A 19,111-nucleotide genomic window follows, 5' to 3' on the forward strand; every position below is an offset into this window, starting at 1 on the left:
AAGATTAGTTCTCGAAACCGATGTCCACGTTTCTAAAGCAATATTTTGCATGTTGTTGAATTGGTCAACTGTGAATCTGAACCAATTTATACTGCGTTACAATGAAGACATTGGTAAATAAAGCTTATACTCGATAATAACAAAATCTAAAAAAGGTATACAAAATAATTAAATAAACCACTACAACTTTAATTCAATTTATTAATTTACCTTTTATCAGATTTGGCTACAAAATATTTATTGATGTGGTATTCTGAATTACATGTCAAAGCAGCTCAAATAGGATGCAACTCTGACACCATAAATACAGGAATAAGTAAATAACTAAATACCCAAAGTAACATTGAAGTCGAAACCAATATAGAGGAGAAACAACATCTGTAACAGACTACTTAATCTTGTATACAGTAGCAGAGACAATGTGATGAAGAATTACTTTAATAGTTCTTAATGCTAAACTTTTATGCACATGTGCTGTATGAGCCTTAAACCTGTACATTTCCACTGTCTGTTTGAAGGTATTTTTCCACTCTGCCTCCTGAGAGTGACCAGTGTCTCAGTCCATCCCGTTCTTCTCATATCTTTCAAGGCACAGCTGTGTGGAGATATGAGGTGAACAGAGTCTGGTTTGAACAGAGGAGTAACGGAACTAACATTACTTGTTTGTGCGCTATGACCCGATACACATAGCCACGAAGAAAACAAGGTGATCTGCCGGGGAGGGGTGGAACCATTTTTAGGTCCACTCTAAGACCTTAACATTGACCAGCTCCATAATTGCAATAATTAATTGATATTAAAGTATGATTGTATGAAGAAAGTCTCTCCTGATTGGTTAGAATTCCCACAACACCAGACAATTTTGCATCAGATTGTGGCCTATTTATTTTTTTACAGTTCCCAGATAACAATCCAAAATCTGCTTCTTTATTTATGTTGAATATGGTCCAATATAGATCTGATTCTATATTCACAAACTGCATTCTAAAATCTGTAATTAGCCAACGGAAACCCCACAATTGGAAGTCTGACATACCCCAAAATAAGTGAGGATATAGTGAAAGGATGTGGGGGATAAATCAGACAGAACAGTTGCAAATGCCATATACTGACTGAGGTCCAAATGGTTGCATATCTTGATCCCATGGAGTTCATAGCCACACAACTGACTGTACCTCATAGTCCACTGAAGAAGTCCTTCACCTAAGTAGAGGGAAATAAGAGACCAAGAACCCAATATATAAAACAACCTCATACAACTCCAATAAATGCTTCATATCAAACACACAAGACATCAGAAATATTCAAATGGGAAAACATCAAATGTTAATGACATATTAGCACCTTACTACTAATATTGAAGACAAACAATAAGGTAAAAATTCAGGTCTTTGAAGCCAAGTTAAACGTTTTCCAACAGCAAGACTGTCATAAGTTCCCCCATGTGGTCAAACTGGGTTTTGTCTAGAAGGGATACAACTTCTATCAATATATATATTTTTCACCTTTATTTAACCAAGTAGGCTAGTTAAGAACAAGTTCTCATTTACAACTGCAACCTGGCCAACATAAAGCAAAGCAGTGCGAGAACAAATGACACAGTTACACATGGAATAAACAAGCGTACAGTCAATAACACAATAGAAAAAAAGCCTATACAGTGTGTGCAAATGGTGTGAGGTTGGCAATAAATAGGCCATAGTAGCGAAGTAATTACAATTTAGCAGATTAACACGAGTCATAAATGAGCAGATGATGTGCAAGTAGGGATAATGGTGTGCAAAAGAGCAGAAAAGTAAATAAAAACAATATGGGGATATGGTAGGTAGATTGGGTGGGCTATTCACAGATGGACTATGTACAGCTGCAGCGATTGGTTAGCTGCTCAGATAGCTGATGTTTAAAGTTAGTGAGGGAAATATGAGTCTCCAGCTTCAGCCATTTTTGCAATTCATTCCAGTCACTGGCAACAGAGAACTGGAAGGAGAGGCAGCCAAAGGAGGTGTTGGCTTTGGGGATGACCAGTGAGATATACCTGCTGGAGTACGTGCTACGGGTGGGTGTAATCGCGACCAGTGAGCTGAGATAAGGCGGAGCTTTACCTAGCAAAGACTTAGATGACCTGGAGCCAGTGGGTCTGGCGACGAATATGTAGCGAGGGCCAGCCGACTAGAGCATACAGGTCGCAGTGGTGGGTGGTATAAGGGGCTTTGGTAACAAAACGGATGGTACTGTGATAGACTGCATCCAGTTTGCTGAGTAGAGTATTGGAAGCTATTTTGTAGACGACATCGTCACCCGCAGCAAGAGTGACATCATTGATATATACAGAGAAAAGAGTCGGCCCGAGAATTGAACCCTGTGGTCCCCCCAAAGAGACTGTCAAAGGTCCGGACAACAGGCCCTCCAATTTGACACACTGAACTCTGTCTGCGAAGTAGTTGGTGAACCAGGCAAGGCAGTCATTTGAGAAATCAAGGCTATTGAGTCTGCCAATAAGAATAAGGTGAGTGACAGAGTCGAAAGCCCAATATTGACTTTTCGTAGTAGGTTAAAGAGAACTTCTACAGCAGGTAAGTAGAATTAACATAGCAGGTTAGGAGACTTGGTTTAAGGTGAGGAAATGGGTTAGGGTTCGCGAAAACGCACCAAAAATACATAATTTGACAAAAGCCGTATCCCATCTAGATATGACCGTCAAACTGTGGTACAACCTTCAGATCAAGAGGTAGGTATTTGCATGTGTGTGTAGTTGTGCATGAAAGTAGAAAAAAATATGAGTCACATACCTGTGTGATAAATTTGGCCCACACCTTAGGGTCCTCCTCAAACTCTAGACTGGCATCCAGCACCAATACAGGCACCCGGGTCAACTGCTCAAAGTGCAGCCTAAGGAGAGAAAGACACTGCATGAAACACTGACCATTACAACACCCAAGAACCTTCAGAATTACACTGACCATTGCTGCAAATTCACCTCAAAAGATCTTAGCATCATCACTTCATAACAATCAAGGTCTCACATAATAAAAACTGAGTGGAACAACAGGATATGTTAGTTTGTCAAAACATGTTGTGTACTCACTTAGTGCTCTTGTCTATGAGCCACCTCTCATGCTGGGTGTGTAGTTTCTCCAGGTAGTCTAGCTGCACTCCTTTCTCCTCCACCCGCCCCCGTTGTCCCAGACGCTCCATACACTTCTGACAGGAACACAAACACAATCCAAACCTTACACAATCTACTACAAAACATCAACTGTAACCTCCCAAAACCTTCGGCGGAGTTGTACTCACATGTGTACAGATACTCATATTTAATTATATTTAGGAAATGCTGTATGGCTTGTGAGTCACCCTTGATAAAATCAACTTATACTAGAGTGAATGTAAGGCTGTACCTGTGGGGGGGCTCGGAGGTAAATTATGCCCTCCAGTTCCACCTGACGGCCAAACTGTTCCACCAGGAAGGAATGCCAGTCCTGATAGACAGCCCACTCAGTAGAGTTGATGCAGCCCAGCTCAAACATGTTCAGGGCAAATACATACCTGAAGAAATGAAATGTGTATGGGGAGGCAATGGAGACGGGCAGCATGGGCACAGCTGCACAAACTATCAAGCAGCAGCATCAATTGCCCTCTCCCCATCCTCTTACCTATCACTGTACACAGAGCGCTCAAAGACCTGCACAGGGACGCCCTCTGCTCTGAACAGGTGTGCTGGTGGTGGCTGCAGCTGGGTGCGCATGCGGCTCATGCAGGAGTTGGTCTGAAAGGTGTAGGACCAGCGCTGAGGGTCCTGGTACATCATATCCAACAGGTTACTGACCTTCTGCTGATGAGATGGGCCAGAACAAAGTGACCAAGCAATTAGATAAAACATACAATAAACAAGGATTTTCCCCAGCCCGTCTCTCTTATTGATTGTGTAGCTAACAACATTTAATTTAAGGAGACTGAATGTAAACTATCTTTAATAATATGGCATATGAATACGTGACCATTCATGACCCACATTCATAAGCTGTCAACATTGGTGATTAACTTACTTGTGAAGACCCACTCTCGATGCTCTGCCATTTCCCCACGGGCTCAGGAACCACTTCCCAGTCTTGGCCAGCAAACTGCAGGAGTTGCGCGAATGTCGACTTTCCTACCGCTGAAGATGGCATAGAACAAGAACAGCATCACCAACCCAAACAAGTCAATACTCTTCTTCGATGGGGTTTAACGGCGGTTGGCATCCAACCTTAATGGTGCATTACCGCCACCAGCTGGACGGGATATTGAATAAGACAACAAAAAAAAAACATTGCGGGAAAGTGGGAAAACAACAACATACAAAATAAAACACATCAACTAAGAAAACCCATCCCACTTCTTCAGTCACAGTCCACTCCAAAATACATCCCTACACAGGCTCAGGGGCCTGTGATGGCAGTACATTCACCGACAGGAATTCTTGCCCGGCCTCGGCTGCGGATCACGAAGACCCAAAAAACGTTCAGTGGCATTCACAATAATTCCCGTTTTCTTAGACTTCTCCTCCGCTTATGCTGTACAGTTTATGACCATTGCAATAAATAATACCAAGTCCACCTTAACATGTAGCATTTCACAATCCCTAAGTTGATGAGGACCCTTCACTGGTTGTGGTGGCTCTACTATCATTGTTTCTTCCCTGCCACTTGTTCTTCTCACCGCCTCTAGATAGGAGACACGCTGGACACTCCTTACCCTTGCCACCTCATTCGCCTTCACCCTAACAGGGCACTCCAGGAATTCAGGGGCATGTTCACCTTTACAGTTGCAGCATTTCACTTCATCTGGCACAGATACTCTTCCCTTCTGCACACATGACCAAATATTTTACATGTATGACACTGAAGGGACGTGTGCACAAAAGCTCTTACAGGGTATCTCACAAATCCTAACTTTATATGAGAAGGGAGAGACTTCATCAAAGAACAATAGCATGGATGAAGTTAATTCATTTTTCCATCCACCATACAGGTCAGTCGACGTGAACCAACCACTCCATCGATGTCTTCAGTAATATCCTCTGCCTTTTTCCTGCGCCACCCCAGAAATAACTCCCTTGATATGCGCCTGGCTACGAAAATTCATACAGGAAATATTTCACTCCTATATCTTTGAGTCTTAAAGCACGCTTCTTCTGCTCGGCAGACACAAAAAAAATCTAAATACGACCACTTCCTGTGACTCTCACCGACTCCACACTTTCCTCCAACAAACACATTACAGATTTTCCTTGAGACGTTAAACGGATTTCCCAAGTAGCATTGATCCAAATCCCTCACAACAAAAAAAGTATAGTTTCCTATTTTACACCACAGCGTTACTTCTTTTGTTTCCCCTTTTCTTCGCCACTCATTCTCACTTTCTGTACTATTAGCTCCACCGGACTCACTAAACAGTTTCAAACAAAACCCCAGTTTCCGCCATCTTCTCCATGATCAACTTCCTCAAGTCAATATTCTACTCGTCACCTCAAATTTACTCCAACTGCCTGAAAATCATGTTCACTCTTACCAATGTTGCCTTCAATAGAGACCCTCTTAACTCGGTTAATGTCGTCCATTGGCCCGGTGCTTGAATGACAGTGTGGTGAGCGCAACAGGCAGAGGTTGGTCGCCCTTCTCGCAATTGTTGAGTAGAGAAGCATTGGATTTTCGTCTCGGCGGGTTCTCAAAACATGCCGCTTAACCGATCCGATATATCGCAACGAGACTGTGAGGTTTTTACAATGGGAAATCAGATTCAACACCAGGAACCGGTAGAATGAGTACATGGCATTAGTGACCAGATGGCTAGCTATCGCTAGGTCAAACAAACTGTTTGGGGCTACAGTAACGTTAGCTAGCTGTCACAATAAATCAATGCCAAGTTCGGCCATTAAATAGCATACACAAGAGGTATGATTTGAACATCATTACATTAAAATATATTTTACAGCGCCGTCATACAAGTTTAATTAATGCTCTTCTAAAGGCTGCGTTTTATTTATTTTTGGCTTCTCAGACGTCTTAATTTGTCACACGCTTGCTAAAGTCGGATGTTTTGGACAGCAGCCCTGCATTTCCGGTTGTCGAGTTAAAAATAATCTTAGCTGGTGCATAGCTACTGCCACCTGCTGTTGATTCTGGGTGTGAAATGTAAGGGTGAGGAGGTGATTTGAGTTTTATTTCATTCTCACCTTCACATAATTATTTACTATTACTGTAGTATAGGCTCAGCCTACTTTTTTTTGGTACACTGTCCACCCCAACCCTTAAGACAATAGAGCTAAAATGTCTGGATATTTTGCTATCATATTTCTGTAACAACTAGCAAAATAAAGCAGACAAGTTTATCCAAAGGTTTATTATCATGTTGTTTCTTCAAATGCAAAAACGTTCAAACCACGCATTTAACAGATAATATAATTGCCTTGTTATACCTCTCTATAAAATGTGAATTCACAGAATGTGTGTAGTAAAATAATCCATAGAGGTAGAAGTAAAAATTTATCGAGTCGATTGCCTCTGCTAAAACAGTGAATTTTCACTCCCCAGGGGACTGAATCAAGTCCATAAAAGATGTTGCAAACCTTTGAGGATCCTAAAATCTCCGATTTTTTACTCCTAAAAATCTCATACAGTACATGACAGTATAAAGCACATTTTTGAGCTGGATTGCTTTCCCATCAGATAATTTGACATGACACATTTGTCAATCACTGTGATTCACACATTTTAATTCTCAGTATCTGGTGTTTTTGATGGTGATCTGTTGAGCCGTCTCGATCTTGAAATCTTTGATACCTAATAGAGAAACAAATCATTGATTTTTAGTCACAATAGTGAGGAAATCAATGTTTAGATCAAAGCAGTTAAGACATTAATTGTATTGTTGAGTAATAACTAGTAAACGACATAAGAAAGTTATCTTTTGCATGTGCATTTGTTTGTGTGTTGACTATGCCACATAACCCTCTGTGTTCTTACCCTGGCTGAGAGTGTTGCCGTCTGAGGAGAGGTGCCAGTATCTGCGGTCGGTCTGTCTAGCCAGTTCCCCATTCACCACACTCAGGAAAGGTCCCCAAAGGCTGGTCTCCTTCTCAAACCTGCAGTGTAGGCAGAGGATGGAACAAGGAGGACAATTCATCATGTTCTACTTATGATAGGACACTTTAAGCTATTCACAACACTGGGAAGTAATATAAAGTTATTTTTTATACAAGACAAATTAGCTCACCAAAAAGTATACATTTGGAACTTGATTAATGTCTCAACCAAAAAAACAGAAGCGCCCCATTAACTCACGTGAAGTCAATGTTGGTCTTTTGAAGGAGTTCAAGGGCATCAACCAACGAGGTGCCCGTTGGCACATCCACAGAATAGACAGCAGATGCCCCATGCGATTTGACCACCTCCACCTTCAGGGCTACGTTGGTATGACTCTGTAACACCGTCACTGGCTCCCTGGCCTCCAGGACCAGGCTGTCTGCAGAGGAAAACCACAAAAAGCATTGTGAGGAGGCTCACACCTCAAAAACAGATTGACCACTATTTGGTTAGGTGATAATGCAGCACTTGCCATCCTCATTGCGGCACTCCTTGCCCTTGACTTGCAGATAGGATTTCTGCTGGAGAGCAGGCAGAGTTTGGGACATAGCCATGGGGTTGAGATAGGTTCCCTTCCTCACATCTGACCTCATGGCCTCCATGGAGCTAGCACACTCCTGCACCTGGCTGCCCATCGCCAGCAGGGCCTGGGACACCATGTTATTGGCATGCGAAATGCTTGTATTGCACCAATCAGTCATTTACTTAAATGCTGCACATGTTAATATAGGCCTCGAGAGGGGAAGTGGCCCAGTCCTTACCTGCACTGCCAGGCCTGTGCTGAACTCATTGCCCATGTGACCATCAGCCCGCTGGGAGTCCAGTAGCTTCAGCTTGATGAGGTCCAGGGCTTTGTCCAGAGCCGCATCCTGCACCTGGGTGTCAGACTCCTTCAGGCACTGCAGGGCCATCCCAGCCATGGCAAACGTGTCTAAAAAAGGACAGAGGGGATTAAGCAAGGCTATAGAGTCATCTCCATGAAATCACCTATATAGAATCTAATTGGGAGGGAGCCAGTGTGAGTGAATTACATTTTTAAACAGCTTAACTATAGAAAAACAGATTCAGAGTAGGGAGAGGCTACTGAATTTCCTAGGTCAGACTTACCAATGCTATCAGAGGCTTCATGTTTGATATGTCCATGCCCTACAGCCCTGATGAGCTTGTTGCTGACGTGAGAGTTGACTCTAACTCCACTCACACACAGTGCCAGCACGCCCAGAGAATACTGGTAGTAGTTAGTCAGAGGACGCTGGCTGACTGCAGCAGAGAAAGACAGACATAGCAGACAAAATAATTAACAGCAACTGAGAACAAACAAAGAATGGCAGACATTTTATAGAGCATTAACAAAGATGGTAGAGATAGATGGAGGAATGAGGAGGCTTACAGGCGATGTGGTCTTTCTCCAGTTCCATCTGTCTCTTGAGATGAGTCAGCAGGGTCTCGCTCCTCTGATTGACAGTGAAGGTCAAGGTGTTGAGGTCGTAGCAGGAGGCCTTCAGGGCCAGAGTGTACAGGGCCAGGAGACCCACCACTGGCTGGCTGTTGGTCAGAGAGCTGAAAAGAGAGGATACAGGGTAAGGCGGAGAGATGGAAGGTTTTTGAAGGGTAAAGATTATTCAATATAATCTTAAATCAAACTATTTGTCACATGCTCCAAATACAAATGTAGACCTTACTGTGAAATGCTGCCTTACAAGCCCTTAACCAACAGTGCAGTTCGAGAAGAGTAAAAAAAAAAAACATTTACCAAATAAACTAAAGTACAAAATAATACAATGTAAAACAATAAAATAACGAGGCTATATACAGGGGGTACTGATACTGAGTCAATGTGCAGGGGTACAGATTAGTCGAGGTAATTTGTACATGTAGGTAGGGGTGAAGTGACTATGCATAGATAATAAACAGCGAGTAGCAGCAGTGTCAATGTAAATAGTCCAGTGGCCATTTGAAAGTATCAATTGTAACTGAAAAGAAGAAATAGAATACAACCACACTGCAGGTCATTTTTAAGACAAGGAATACATAAAATGATGTTTGCACTTATTAAGAAGGGCTTTATAAACATGCTATTTTACCTCTCAATGTCAGTGTGTAAATCTGTTTTAAGTGCATTCAGGTGATCACTCTCCATGCCAAGGTTGTGGTGAGTGGACAGGCGCAGGGCCAGGTGCACACTGGGATTGGGGGACGTTCCTTCATCCTCCAGAGAACGCAGCAGATTCTTATTGAGTGAGAGGAGCAGCTCACCAGGCTCTGATCCTACAGGATCTGGACACACAATACAGATTGAAAACTGAAGAAACAAGAAAATGATGCCGTATGGAAGTAAAATCACTTCACGTTTAGCATAACCACAAGTTAAATAACTTGCCTAAGGATACCTTCCAATGTTACCAAGAGATATGAGATATGACTAATAAACCCACAGTAAGACAACAAAAGACCTGTTGTGTGCTCACTGAGATCATATAAAGTGTCATCGAGGTCAAAGCATTGCACAACCAGTGTGTTTCCTGTGCTGTATCAGCAATCATGCACACACAATGGAGAAGCAAAGACCTTAGCAAGTTAATAACCAAAAGGAATTTCCACAAGGCAGCCAATGTGTCCTAAGAATGCCTTCTCCAACGGTCACCTTGATGTAATTGACACATGACAAGTACAACCGGCTCAGAGAGAATCTCAATTGCACACTCCTCGCCTCCTTCTCAAAACCCACTGTCCCTCTTCTCTGATCTCCTCCACTGGGTTTTGAGAAGGAGGCTAGAGGACACAAGGAGTATGCAATTGAGATTCTGCCCAGTGCCAGTGGGGTTTTGCAGGCACTGACATAGACATGTACTGATAAGAACACCTTAGCGACATGAAATACATTCTGTGCATCAAATGACAGAACATCAACAGAGCAGAGGTGACAGGACACATGTGAGATTATTTGCATCACAGGAGATTTGTTCAACAAGAGGGGTTGTGGATTATCTATTCAAACTCATCCAATAATCCATTGCAAAATCATTGACAGTACTGCCAGTGGATGAATTGGTACGTGGTCCACCTCTATACTTTCCAACTGGCTCTTCGAATAACTTGTTTTGAGTAAATACATTTGTGAGGAAACTCAGGCCTAGACAGAGGCATGCACATGTTTACCAATCAGATGTTATTGTGTTTCAGGGATAAATTATAGTTACCACAGGGTTTGCTTGCAACCAGTGCCAGCAGTCCACTAAGAATGTATAGGATATACATTCTGACCAACCTATAGAGGAAAAAAACATAGCTGGTCTCAATAGATTTAAGTTCAGTAGCCAACTATGAAGTGAAAATAACATGCTGTGTCCATCCATACCTTATTGTTTGTTGGCACAGATGATCTATCCCAAACATTACATTTCAAACATTACTAATCTTCTTGTAATGGTCAAGATATACGTCACTTACCTGTAGAGCGAACTTGTCGTTATGAAAGCGTTTGGGTACAGATTTCGGTACACACTAATTTTATGTTGACATCGCTCTTATGGTCGAGTCACATGACCTGTGATTTGATAAACTACAACATATTTTCCCTTTACAACTACAAGTCCCAGAAGCAAGTGCTCACTTTTTATTTTCTAGAACGTCAACGAGTGTTTTTTTTTGCGTGCCTCGATTCTTCATGAACATTTGCGAATCGTGCTTGGCTCACTGTTGTTAGCGCCTAACTGCATTCATTCAACCCAGAATTGATTCTCAGAAAAGCGGAACACGTGACAGAGAAAATAAGGAGGTAACGTTATATAAACACAGTGAAAGTGATACAGGTATGTTTGCTAGCTAGATACGTTCAAAAGTTCCAACTGCATCAGGTTCAAGTTAAATAAAGGTAGCCCTTTATAATCAGCAAAATATTAGTTTGTTTGCCTTCCTCTTCTGCAATAGATTCGTCTCGGCTATCTATGGCTAGCAAGCTAGCTAACTGAGCTAGCAAGGTCCAACATGACCTGCCTGTTGTTGTGAACCCCCTTTAGACTGTGCGTTTCTTCCTGCCAAATAAAGTTTGCTAGATAGCTACTAGTTAGCTAGCCAGCTGACTTAAGTAGCTAGCTAGTGTTAGCAAGCTTGCCAGCTGGCTACAGTTTCAGGGCCTCCTAACTTTATATAAAAAAGGCAGCTAGCCTAGCCAAGAGTGACAACAATTTACATGATTCTGCGTTAGCACCTAACATTAGCCACAATACCCTAGTGAGTTAGTATTTGTTATGATGGATTGGTGACCAAAACAGTTATGCCTGCTGTACCAAAAATTCCACCCGTGAAATGGTTCATTTTTTTAATCATATATCTTTGTATTTTAGATTAGTCTTCGAAAACTCAATTTATCCTCCTCCCTGTGTTTTCCATTTGCACATCTACCATCCAGAGTTCTGTTCAAACCTTCCACCTCACCTAAACCTGAGGCATCATGCATCATCCTAGCCCCATGAGCAGTGAGCTGGGCTTGTTGCCTGCCATGTACTCATTCCCTGGCCTTATCAACGTCACTGAAATCGGGATCAATATTGGCCCTGCAAATACCTGTCAACACCTGCCGGGAGTGTTGCCCCCAAACACGTGAGTAGAGGAGTCTAGTGATGAGAGAACTGCACTACACACACATATGTAAGCATGTGCTTTACAGGAGATTTGCCAGAACCAGACTTGTTAACACATTACATTTCACTTCCATTTCTTTATCTCTTATTGCTATTCCTTCAGGAGTTGGGAGAGACGATGCCTGAGAAAGCACAGGAGGAGAGCAGATGACGAGTAAGTTAAGAATGGAAAAAAAATCAATAATATTAACATTTAGTGTTTATTCTGAAGCGCATTTTAGTTTCAAATGTTAAATGATTTGCTTCAAAACAATGTTTGTTCTCCAGAGGATGCAGTGCCAAAAAGAGGAGGCTGATGGAAGAGGCAGGATGCGATCCTTTGGATTACCTCAGCCCCAAAGTGTTTCATAACTGGCCACCAGGCAACAGCATCCCCCCTCTACCTGAATCATCTAGCCAAGCACTCCCCCAGCCCTGTCTGGGGACTCAGGACCTGGGGCTGCCCTTATCCGGGTCTTCCTCCGCTCTGGCCTGTCCAGAAGCAGAAGGCTCCTGCATGGAGGTGGAGGCAGCACAGAGGAGACTGCAGGAGATTGAGGAGAGGTGAGTCATGAGACCATATGGGGGAAATGTGAGAGTCCAGACTACTGGCCATAACTCATCATAATTATAATGTGCTTTATTACTGTATATGATTTGTATCAGCTTTACCACCATTTATTTTGTCTGCACAGTGCATTACACACTCTGTATAAACACTGTCACACAGTGAAGTTAGTCTGTTTCTGTCAGGATCACCCTGGAGGATGATGACGACGATGAGGACCTGGATGTGGAGCCAGCACCCAGGAGGCCCATGCTGGTGATGTCTGACAGTCTGAGGGAGGGGCTTCAGCGTGGCATCAGTGACATCCTCCCCCACACTGTGGCCCAGTCTGTGTACGTACCTTTTCCTTCTTATACTCCACCTTAGAGGAACCTTTAATTGAAGTACCTACCCATCTGTCATTGTAGCCAGTAGTGAATAATCGTTATAACTTTGGGAGATGTCCACTATTTATTTCTCTGTCAGTCTCGTCGACTCACCTGTTCCTCGTCTGTTACTGTAGGAGCCACTCCTGTATGGAGCTGGTAGTATGGCGCCCCCCAGAGGTTGCGCTGGCCCGGCGGCTGAAGGACTCCCTACAGAGGCAGAGGAAGCAGCAGATTACCAGCAGGCAACCCCCGAGCCCTAGTGCCTCTCTGGGTTCCCTCACCCCCACAAACACCCCAGGGGAGACATACTCCCCTATGTATTGCAGCCCAGGGGCAGGTGCCCACAGCGCTGGAGAGGAGGACATGGAGCTGTAGGGCCTGGGAGAACCAGCATCAGTTGTGCAGAGAACAGCTACAGCTCTCAGCCTTGGTTCACTTTGTTGACCTTCGAGAAGCCATGGAGAGGCAGAGAAGACAGCATAGACAGATCCAAAAGCTTCATAGTGATATGCGTTCACATGCTATCAAGGTTATCAGAAGCTCCTAGTTCCCAGTGGACATTTTACTTGAACGACTCTCCATGTTGGAATTACAAGTGGGAAACTGAGAAAATGTTGTTACTCGAGATGTGATGTTTCAAAACTGACCGTTCACCTTTTCAAACAATCAATTTGACAAATACAACCTTATCAATATTGATAATCTAGCTAGTTTGACCCTATTGTCAATGTTAAGCAAACTTGCTAGCTAAAATCTTAGTGGTTGAAGAATTGTTTAGACTTCAAAAGCATTTGAACACAATCATGTCGGACTTCCCAGTTTCCCATTTCTCACGAGCGTGTGAAGCCACCATATTCAACGTCCACTTTGGTTCAAGACCAGACTGTTGGGCAGCATGGCATGTGTATGCCACTTGGCCAAAAGAGGGCAAGCAACCCCTTTCTTTGCGTTACAATCAGATAATGCTGGATTTGAGTCTTTACTATGATCCAGGAAAATATGCAATGGGACAAATTGTAACAAGTACCACAAAGCCACAGTCATTTACAAAAGACACCCTTTAAAGCTGTAATATGTAACCTTTTGGGCGACCTGCCAAAATTCACATAGAAATCTGTTATAGATCTGCCATTCTCATTGAAAGCAAGTCTAAAGGCGTCCTTATGCTTCCCAGCCAAAACAGTTAGGAACAGTTTGTGCATATATTATGACATTTTGAAATGTTTTTGTTTGTTTTGGACTTCGGTAACGGTTGTTTCGGGCAAACGTTTTTTTCTTGAGGCAAGCCGAAGTCTGTAGCCAAAGTCTACGCCCCTTCGTCAGTGGTTGGTCAACCGTAAGGATTCTTTAATAGTTTTTGTTGTGATTCAACAAGAGACGACTTGTTTTGCACCAAATATCTTAGTTAGATGTAGAATTGCGCGACTAAGATCTCCTTGGGAAAAACGTCAATTAATGACAGATTTCTTGAGTTATCTTAGATTTATTCTGACTACTTTGAGGAAGTGTATACAGGCTACGGTGTCTCAAAATAGACAAATGGTACTATTGCCGCTTTTTACCTGTTTTTCAAGCAAAGGTCTTAAGGGAGTATGCGAGCACACTTGTTCAGCTGGCCTAGCCGAGTTTGGCTAGGCACCAGCTGAACTGAAGCATGCTGATGCCTTAAGAAGTGTTAGATCTGTTCTATGTGCACTATTTCTATGCTTCCCGTTCTTGAGATTCGTTTTTGTGTCTTTTACTTTTGGTTTTGCACACAGTTGAAAATACAATATTTTTGGTTATGGAAAATATATTTAACAGCGGTTTAGATGGTACAATGATTCTATACTTTACTTGCTTGTTTTGTCACATAAACTGAAATTAGACGAACTAATAGAATTTTCGCAACCAGGAAATGGTGGAGGGATTTCTGCATAGTGCACCTTTAATGGAATGTCTCAGTTGAAACTTTAAGACCAGTGCCAGCACACTCTGTTGTAATCCTAATGTAACAACTTGGCTAAGTGGTCTGCTTAGCCAACTTGGAGAAGTCTCTGTTTTGTTGTAGTTACATTAATAAATGCAAGCAAATATGACCTGTGCTCAGCAAATGCTTTGTTTAACAGAGGACAAGGGTGTAAGACATTCAAAGGGAAGTAGAGACATTGAGCTCAGATTGTCACTATGAACGTTTTATACTCAGCGTTTAGCTTGGGGTTATGCTTTTAACAACAGTTACTTTTCAAAGCTGGTTTGGTCCTTTTTTTCGCATTCAAGAAAACGTTTTCTGGAAGCATGTCAGCTGTCTTGAAACTGTTGTAATGTGTTGTAAGCTACAATATACCAGTTTGCTTTGGAGGGAAGATGGCTATGATGCTCTACCTACAATAATGTGAAAAATAATGCAATTCACCGTCATTGTACATTTTGATTGTATCCTTAATATGCACTTTAGACATTAGCCAATGTCTACATTGGGCATGATGATTACAATAGCTCTCTTGCAACATAGCAATCAACCGTTACAAGATGACTTGTAGCTTCAAAGGATCCTTCTGATTGCAGCCTGGTCACGTGATCCTACCTCCTATTTCCTGAATATGCAGACATGTCAGTCGATCAAACATTCACTCACTCCCCAGCCTTTAGACGAGCAGTTAAACTTAACTGCTTTAAAGCCAGAGGAACGTGAACTTAACAACCCATTTTGTTATTGTGACCTTTAGGCCATTTACCCCATCATTTAGGATGTCATCCATTTTATGAGCGTGGTTACACGTGGTCTGCGGTTGTGAGGCTGGTTGGACGTGCTGCCAAATTCTCTAAAATTATGTTGGAGGCTGCTTATGGTAGAGAAATGAATCAATTCTCTGGCAACAGCTCTGCTGGACATTCCTGCAGTCAGCATGTCAATTGTACTCTCCCTCAAAACTTGAGACATTTGTGGCATTGTATTGTGTGACAAAACAGCACATTTTGGAGTGGCCGTTTATTGTCCCCAGAACAAGGTGCACCTGTGTAATGATAATGCTGTTTAATCAGCTTCTTGATATGCCACACCTATCAGGTGGATGGAATATCTTGGCAAAGGAGAAATGTTCACAAACAGGGATGTAAACAAATTTGTGCACAACATTTGAGAGAAATAAGCTTTTTGTGCGTATGGAAAATTTCTGGCATCTTTTATTTCAGCTCATGAAACATGGGACCAACACTTTACATATTGCGTTTATATTATTGTTCAGTATGGTTGCCCTAGACTCTATGGTGACCAGATGTCACAATTCTACCCAGGGCAGTACTTACATCTGTCCCGTATTTCAGACTTCTCAATCATTTGATGAGAATTGACATTGATATTGATTGCGTTCCAAGCCGTCTATTTTTGGAGGGGTGTGGACATGAAGCTAGGATTAAGTTTAGGTTTAGGGCTATTTCTAGGGTTAGGGTTGAGCTAGGGTTAGGGTTATTGATTCATTTGGGTAAAGTTATTATTTTGAGTTAAAAAAAAAAATATATAATTGTAATCCAACTTAAAATAATACATTTACCCAATTTAAAAATTATACTTCCATCCAAAAATAATACATTTCAATCCAACTCAAAGAAATGCATTTACCCAACAAAACAATTACAATTCCATTCAAATCAAATTATTTAAATCGGTTTACCCACCGCAAAATAATCCAAATCAAAATTCAATTTTTTTAACGGATTGTGCTAACCCTTACCCTAACTTTAAGGGCACATCCTGTTAATCCTAACCAGTGAACTACTTCAGCACTAAAAAAGCTCCTTTGTAGCTTCGTGTTAAGGCTCCCCCAGGTCCTATATGGTGATGTTAACCCCAGTAATGCATCTCATCTCCCCTTCCAATTTCTTCAGCTTCCTCTGCTTCTACTCTTGTGCCTTTCTGCACCACAAACATAACTAGATGTAATAGATTGTCTGAGAAATATCTTCTCCTGACACAGCATAACTAATGTGCAACTTTGATGGCTAAAGTATATCACTTTTTATTTTACCTTTATTTAACCAGGTAGGCTATTTGAGAACAAGTTCTCATTTGCAACAGCGACCTGGCCAAGATAAAGCAAAGCAGTTCGACACAAACAACACAGAGTTACACATGGAATAAACAAACATACAATCAATAACATAACAGTAGAAAAATCTATATACAGCATGTGCAAATGAGGTAGGATAAGAGAAGTAAGGCAATAAATAGGCCATGGTGGCGAAGTAATTACAATATAGCAATTAAACACTGGAATGGTAGAATGTGCAGAAGATGAATGTGCAAGTAGAGATACTGGGGTGCAAAGGAGCAAGATAAATAAATAAATACAGTATGGGGATGAGGTAGATTGGATTGGCTAGTTTACAGATGAGCTATGTACAGGTGCTGTGAGCTGCTCTGACAGCTGGTGCTTAAAGCTAGTGAGGAAAGTAAGAGTCTCCAGCTTTAGTGATTTTTGCAGTTTGTTCCAGTCATTGGCAGCAGAGAACTGGAAGGAGAGGCGGCCAAAGGAAGAATTGGCTTTGGGGGTGACCAGAGAGATATACAGTGCCTTGCGAAAGTATTCGGCCCCCTTGAACTTTGTGACCTTTTGCCACATTTCAGGCTTCAAACATAAAGATATAAAACTAAAAAATCAACAACAAGTGGGACACAATCATGAAGTGGAACGACATTTATTGGATATTTCAAACTTTTTTAACAAATCAAAAACTGAAAAATTGGGCGTGCAAAATTATTCAGCCCCTTTACTTTCAGTGCAGCAAACTCTCTCCAGAAGTTCAGTGAGGATCTCTGAATGATCCAATGTTGACCTAAATGACTAATGATGATAAATACAATCCACCTGTGTGTAATCAAGTCTCCGTATAAATGCACCTGCACTGTGATAGTCTCAGAGGTCCGTTAAAAGCGCAGAGAGCATCATGAAGAACAAGGAACACACCAGGCAGGTCCGAGATACTGTTGTGAAGAAGTATAAAGCCGGATTTGAATACAAAAAGATTTCCCAAGCTTTAAACATCCCAAGGAGCACTGTGCAAGTGATAATATTGAAATGGAAGGAGTATCAGACCACTGCAAATCTACCAAGACCTGGCCGTCCCTCTAAACTTTCAGCTCATACAAGGAGAAGACTGATCAGAGATGCAGCCAAGAGGCCCATGATCACTCTGGATGAACTGCAGAGATCTACAGCTGAGGTGGGAGACTCTGTCCATAGGACAACAATCAGTCGTATATTGCACAAATCTGGCCTTTATGGAAGAGTGGCAAGAAGAAAGCCATTTCTTAAAGATATCCATAAAAAGTGTTGTTTAAAGTTTGCCACAAGCCACCTGGGAGACACACCAAACATGTGGAAGAAGGTGCTCTGGTCAGATGAAACCAAAATTGAACTTTTTGGCAACAATGCAAAACGTTATGTTTGGCGTAAAAGCAACACAGCTCATCACACCATCCCCACTGTCAAACATGGTGGTGGCAGCATCATGGTTTGGGCCTGCTTTTCTTCAGCAGGGACAAGGAAGATGGTTAAAATTGATGGGAAGATGGATGGAGCCAAATACAGGACCATTCTGGAAGAAAACCTGATGGAGTCTGCAAAAGACCTGAGACTGGGACGGAGATTTGTCTTCCAACAAGACAATGATCCAAAACATAAAGCAAAATCTACAATGGAATGGTTCAAAAATAAACATATCCAGGTGTTAGAATGGCCAAGTCAAAGTCCAGACCTGAATCCAATCGACAATCTGTGGAAAGAACTGAAAACTGCTGTTCACAAATGCTCTCCATCCAACCTCACTGAGCTTGAGCTGTTTTGCAAGGAGGAATGGGAAAAAATGTCAGTCTCTCGATGTGCAAAACTGATAGAGACATACCCCAAGCGACTTACAGCTGTAATCGCAGCAAAAGGTGGCGCTACAAAGTATTAACTTAAGGGGGCTGAATAATTTTGCACGCCCAATTTTTCAGTTTTTGATTTGTTAAAAAAGTTTGAAATATCCAATAAATGTCGTTCCACTTCATGATTGTGTCCCACTTGTTGTTGATTCTTCACAAACAAATACAGTTTTATGTCTTTATGTTTGAAGCCTGAAATGTGGGAAAAGGTCGCAAAGTTCAAGGGGGCCGAATACTTTTGCAAGGCACTGTACCTGCTGGAGCGCGCGCTACAGGTGGGTGCTGCTATGGTGACCAGTGAGCTGAGATAAGGCAAGGCTTTACCTAGAAAAGACTTATAGATGACCTGGAGCCAGTGGGTTTGGCAACGAGTATGAAGCGAGGGCCAGCCAACGAGAGCGTACAGGTCGCAGTGGTGGGTCTTATATGGGGCTTTGGTGACAAAACGGATGGCACTGTGATAGACTGCATCCAATTTGTTGAGTAGAGTGTTGGAGGCTATTTTGTAAATGACATCGTCAAGG

General features: G+C 42.1%; 3 protein-coding genes across 6 annotated transcripts; 1 reads left to right on the forward strand and 2 right to left on the reverse strand.

Annotated features, from left to right (window-relative positions):
• Window positions 1-181: 181 nt before the first annotated feature.
• dguok (deoxyguanosine kinase) lies at window positions 182-6,123 on the reverse strand. 2 transcript variants are annotated; one of them, XM_021621634.2, is made up of 7 exons: window positions 5,551-6,123; window positions 4,047-4,156; window positions 3,654-3,829; window positions 3,399-3,546; window positions 3,086-3,201; window positions 2,790-2,889; window positions 182-1,203 (listed from the first exon to the last, which is right to left on the reverse strand). In XM_021621634.2, exons 1-7 carry the CDS (start codon window positions 5,807-5,809, stop codon window positions 1,177-1,179), a joined length of 936 nt encoding a protein of 311 aa, XP_021477309.2. In that variant the 5' UTR covers window positions 5,810-6,123; the 3' UTR covers window positions 182-1,176. The 2 variants fall into 2 exon arrangements, with proteins under 2 accessions (XP_021477309.2, XP_021477308.2); XM_021621633.2 differs by having other exon boundaries at window positions 3,654-3,832.
• A 240-nt stretch (window positions 6,124-6,363) lies between these two features.
• Window positions 6,364-10,716, reverse strand: LOC101268953 (transcobalamin-2). Its single transcript, XM_021621631.2, has 10 exons — window positions 10,575-10,716; window positions 10,325-10,392; window positions 9,209-9,401; window positions 8,515-8,684; window positions 8,232-8,384; window positions 7,886-8,055; window positions 7,597-7,771; window positions 7,323-7,503; window positions 7,005-7,123; window positions 6,364-6,821 (listed from the first exon to the last, which is right to left on the reverse strand). The coding sequence occupies exons 2-10, from the start codon at window positions 10,380-10,382 to the stop codon at window positions 6,760-6,762; spliced, it is 1,281 nt and encodes a 426-aa protein (XP_021477306.1). The 5' UTR covers window positions 10,383-10,392; window positions 10,575-10,716; the 3' UTR covers window positions 6,364-6,759.
• Window positions 10,717-10,756: 40 nt separating this feature from the next.
• LOC110536090 (coiled-coil domain-containing protein 117) lies at window positions 10,757-14,760 on the forward strand. 3 transcript variants are annotated; one of them, XM_021621636.2, is made up of 6 exons: window positions 10,757-10,902; window positions 11,536-11,726; window positions 11,871-11,921; window positions 12,035-12,310; window positions 12,500-12,646; window positions 12,817-14,760. In XM_021621636.2, the coding sequence occupies exons 2-6, from the start codon at window positions 11,578-11,580 to the stop codon at window positions 13,055-13,057; spliced, it is 864 nt and encodes a 287-aa protein (XP_021477311.2). In that variant the 5' UTR covers window positions 10,757-10,902; window positions 11,536-11,577; the 3' UTR covers window positions 13,058-14,760. The 3 variants fall into 3 exon arrangements, with proteins under 3 accessions (XP_021477311.2, XP_021477310.2, XP_021477312.2); XM_021621635.2 differs by having other exon boundaries at window positions 10,795-10,936; XM_021621637.2 differs by having other exon boundaries at window positions 10,834-10,998.
• The last annotated feature ends 4,351 nt before the right edge of the window (window positions 14,761-19,111 follow it).

This window comes from Oncorhynchus mykiss, chromosome 11 (genome assembly GCF_013265735.2).
Source record: "Oncorhynchus mykiss isolate Arlee chromosome 11, USDA_OmykA_1.1, whole genome shotgun sequence".
Classification (NCBI taxonomy): domain Eukaryota; kingdom Metazoa; phylum Chordata; class Actinopteri; order Salmoniformes; family Salmonidae; genus Oncorhynchus; species Oncorhynchus mykiss.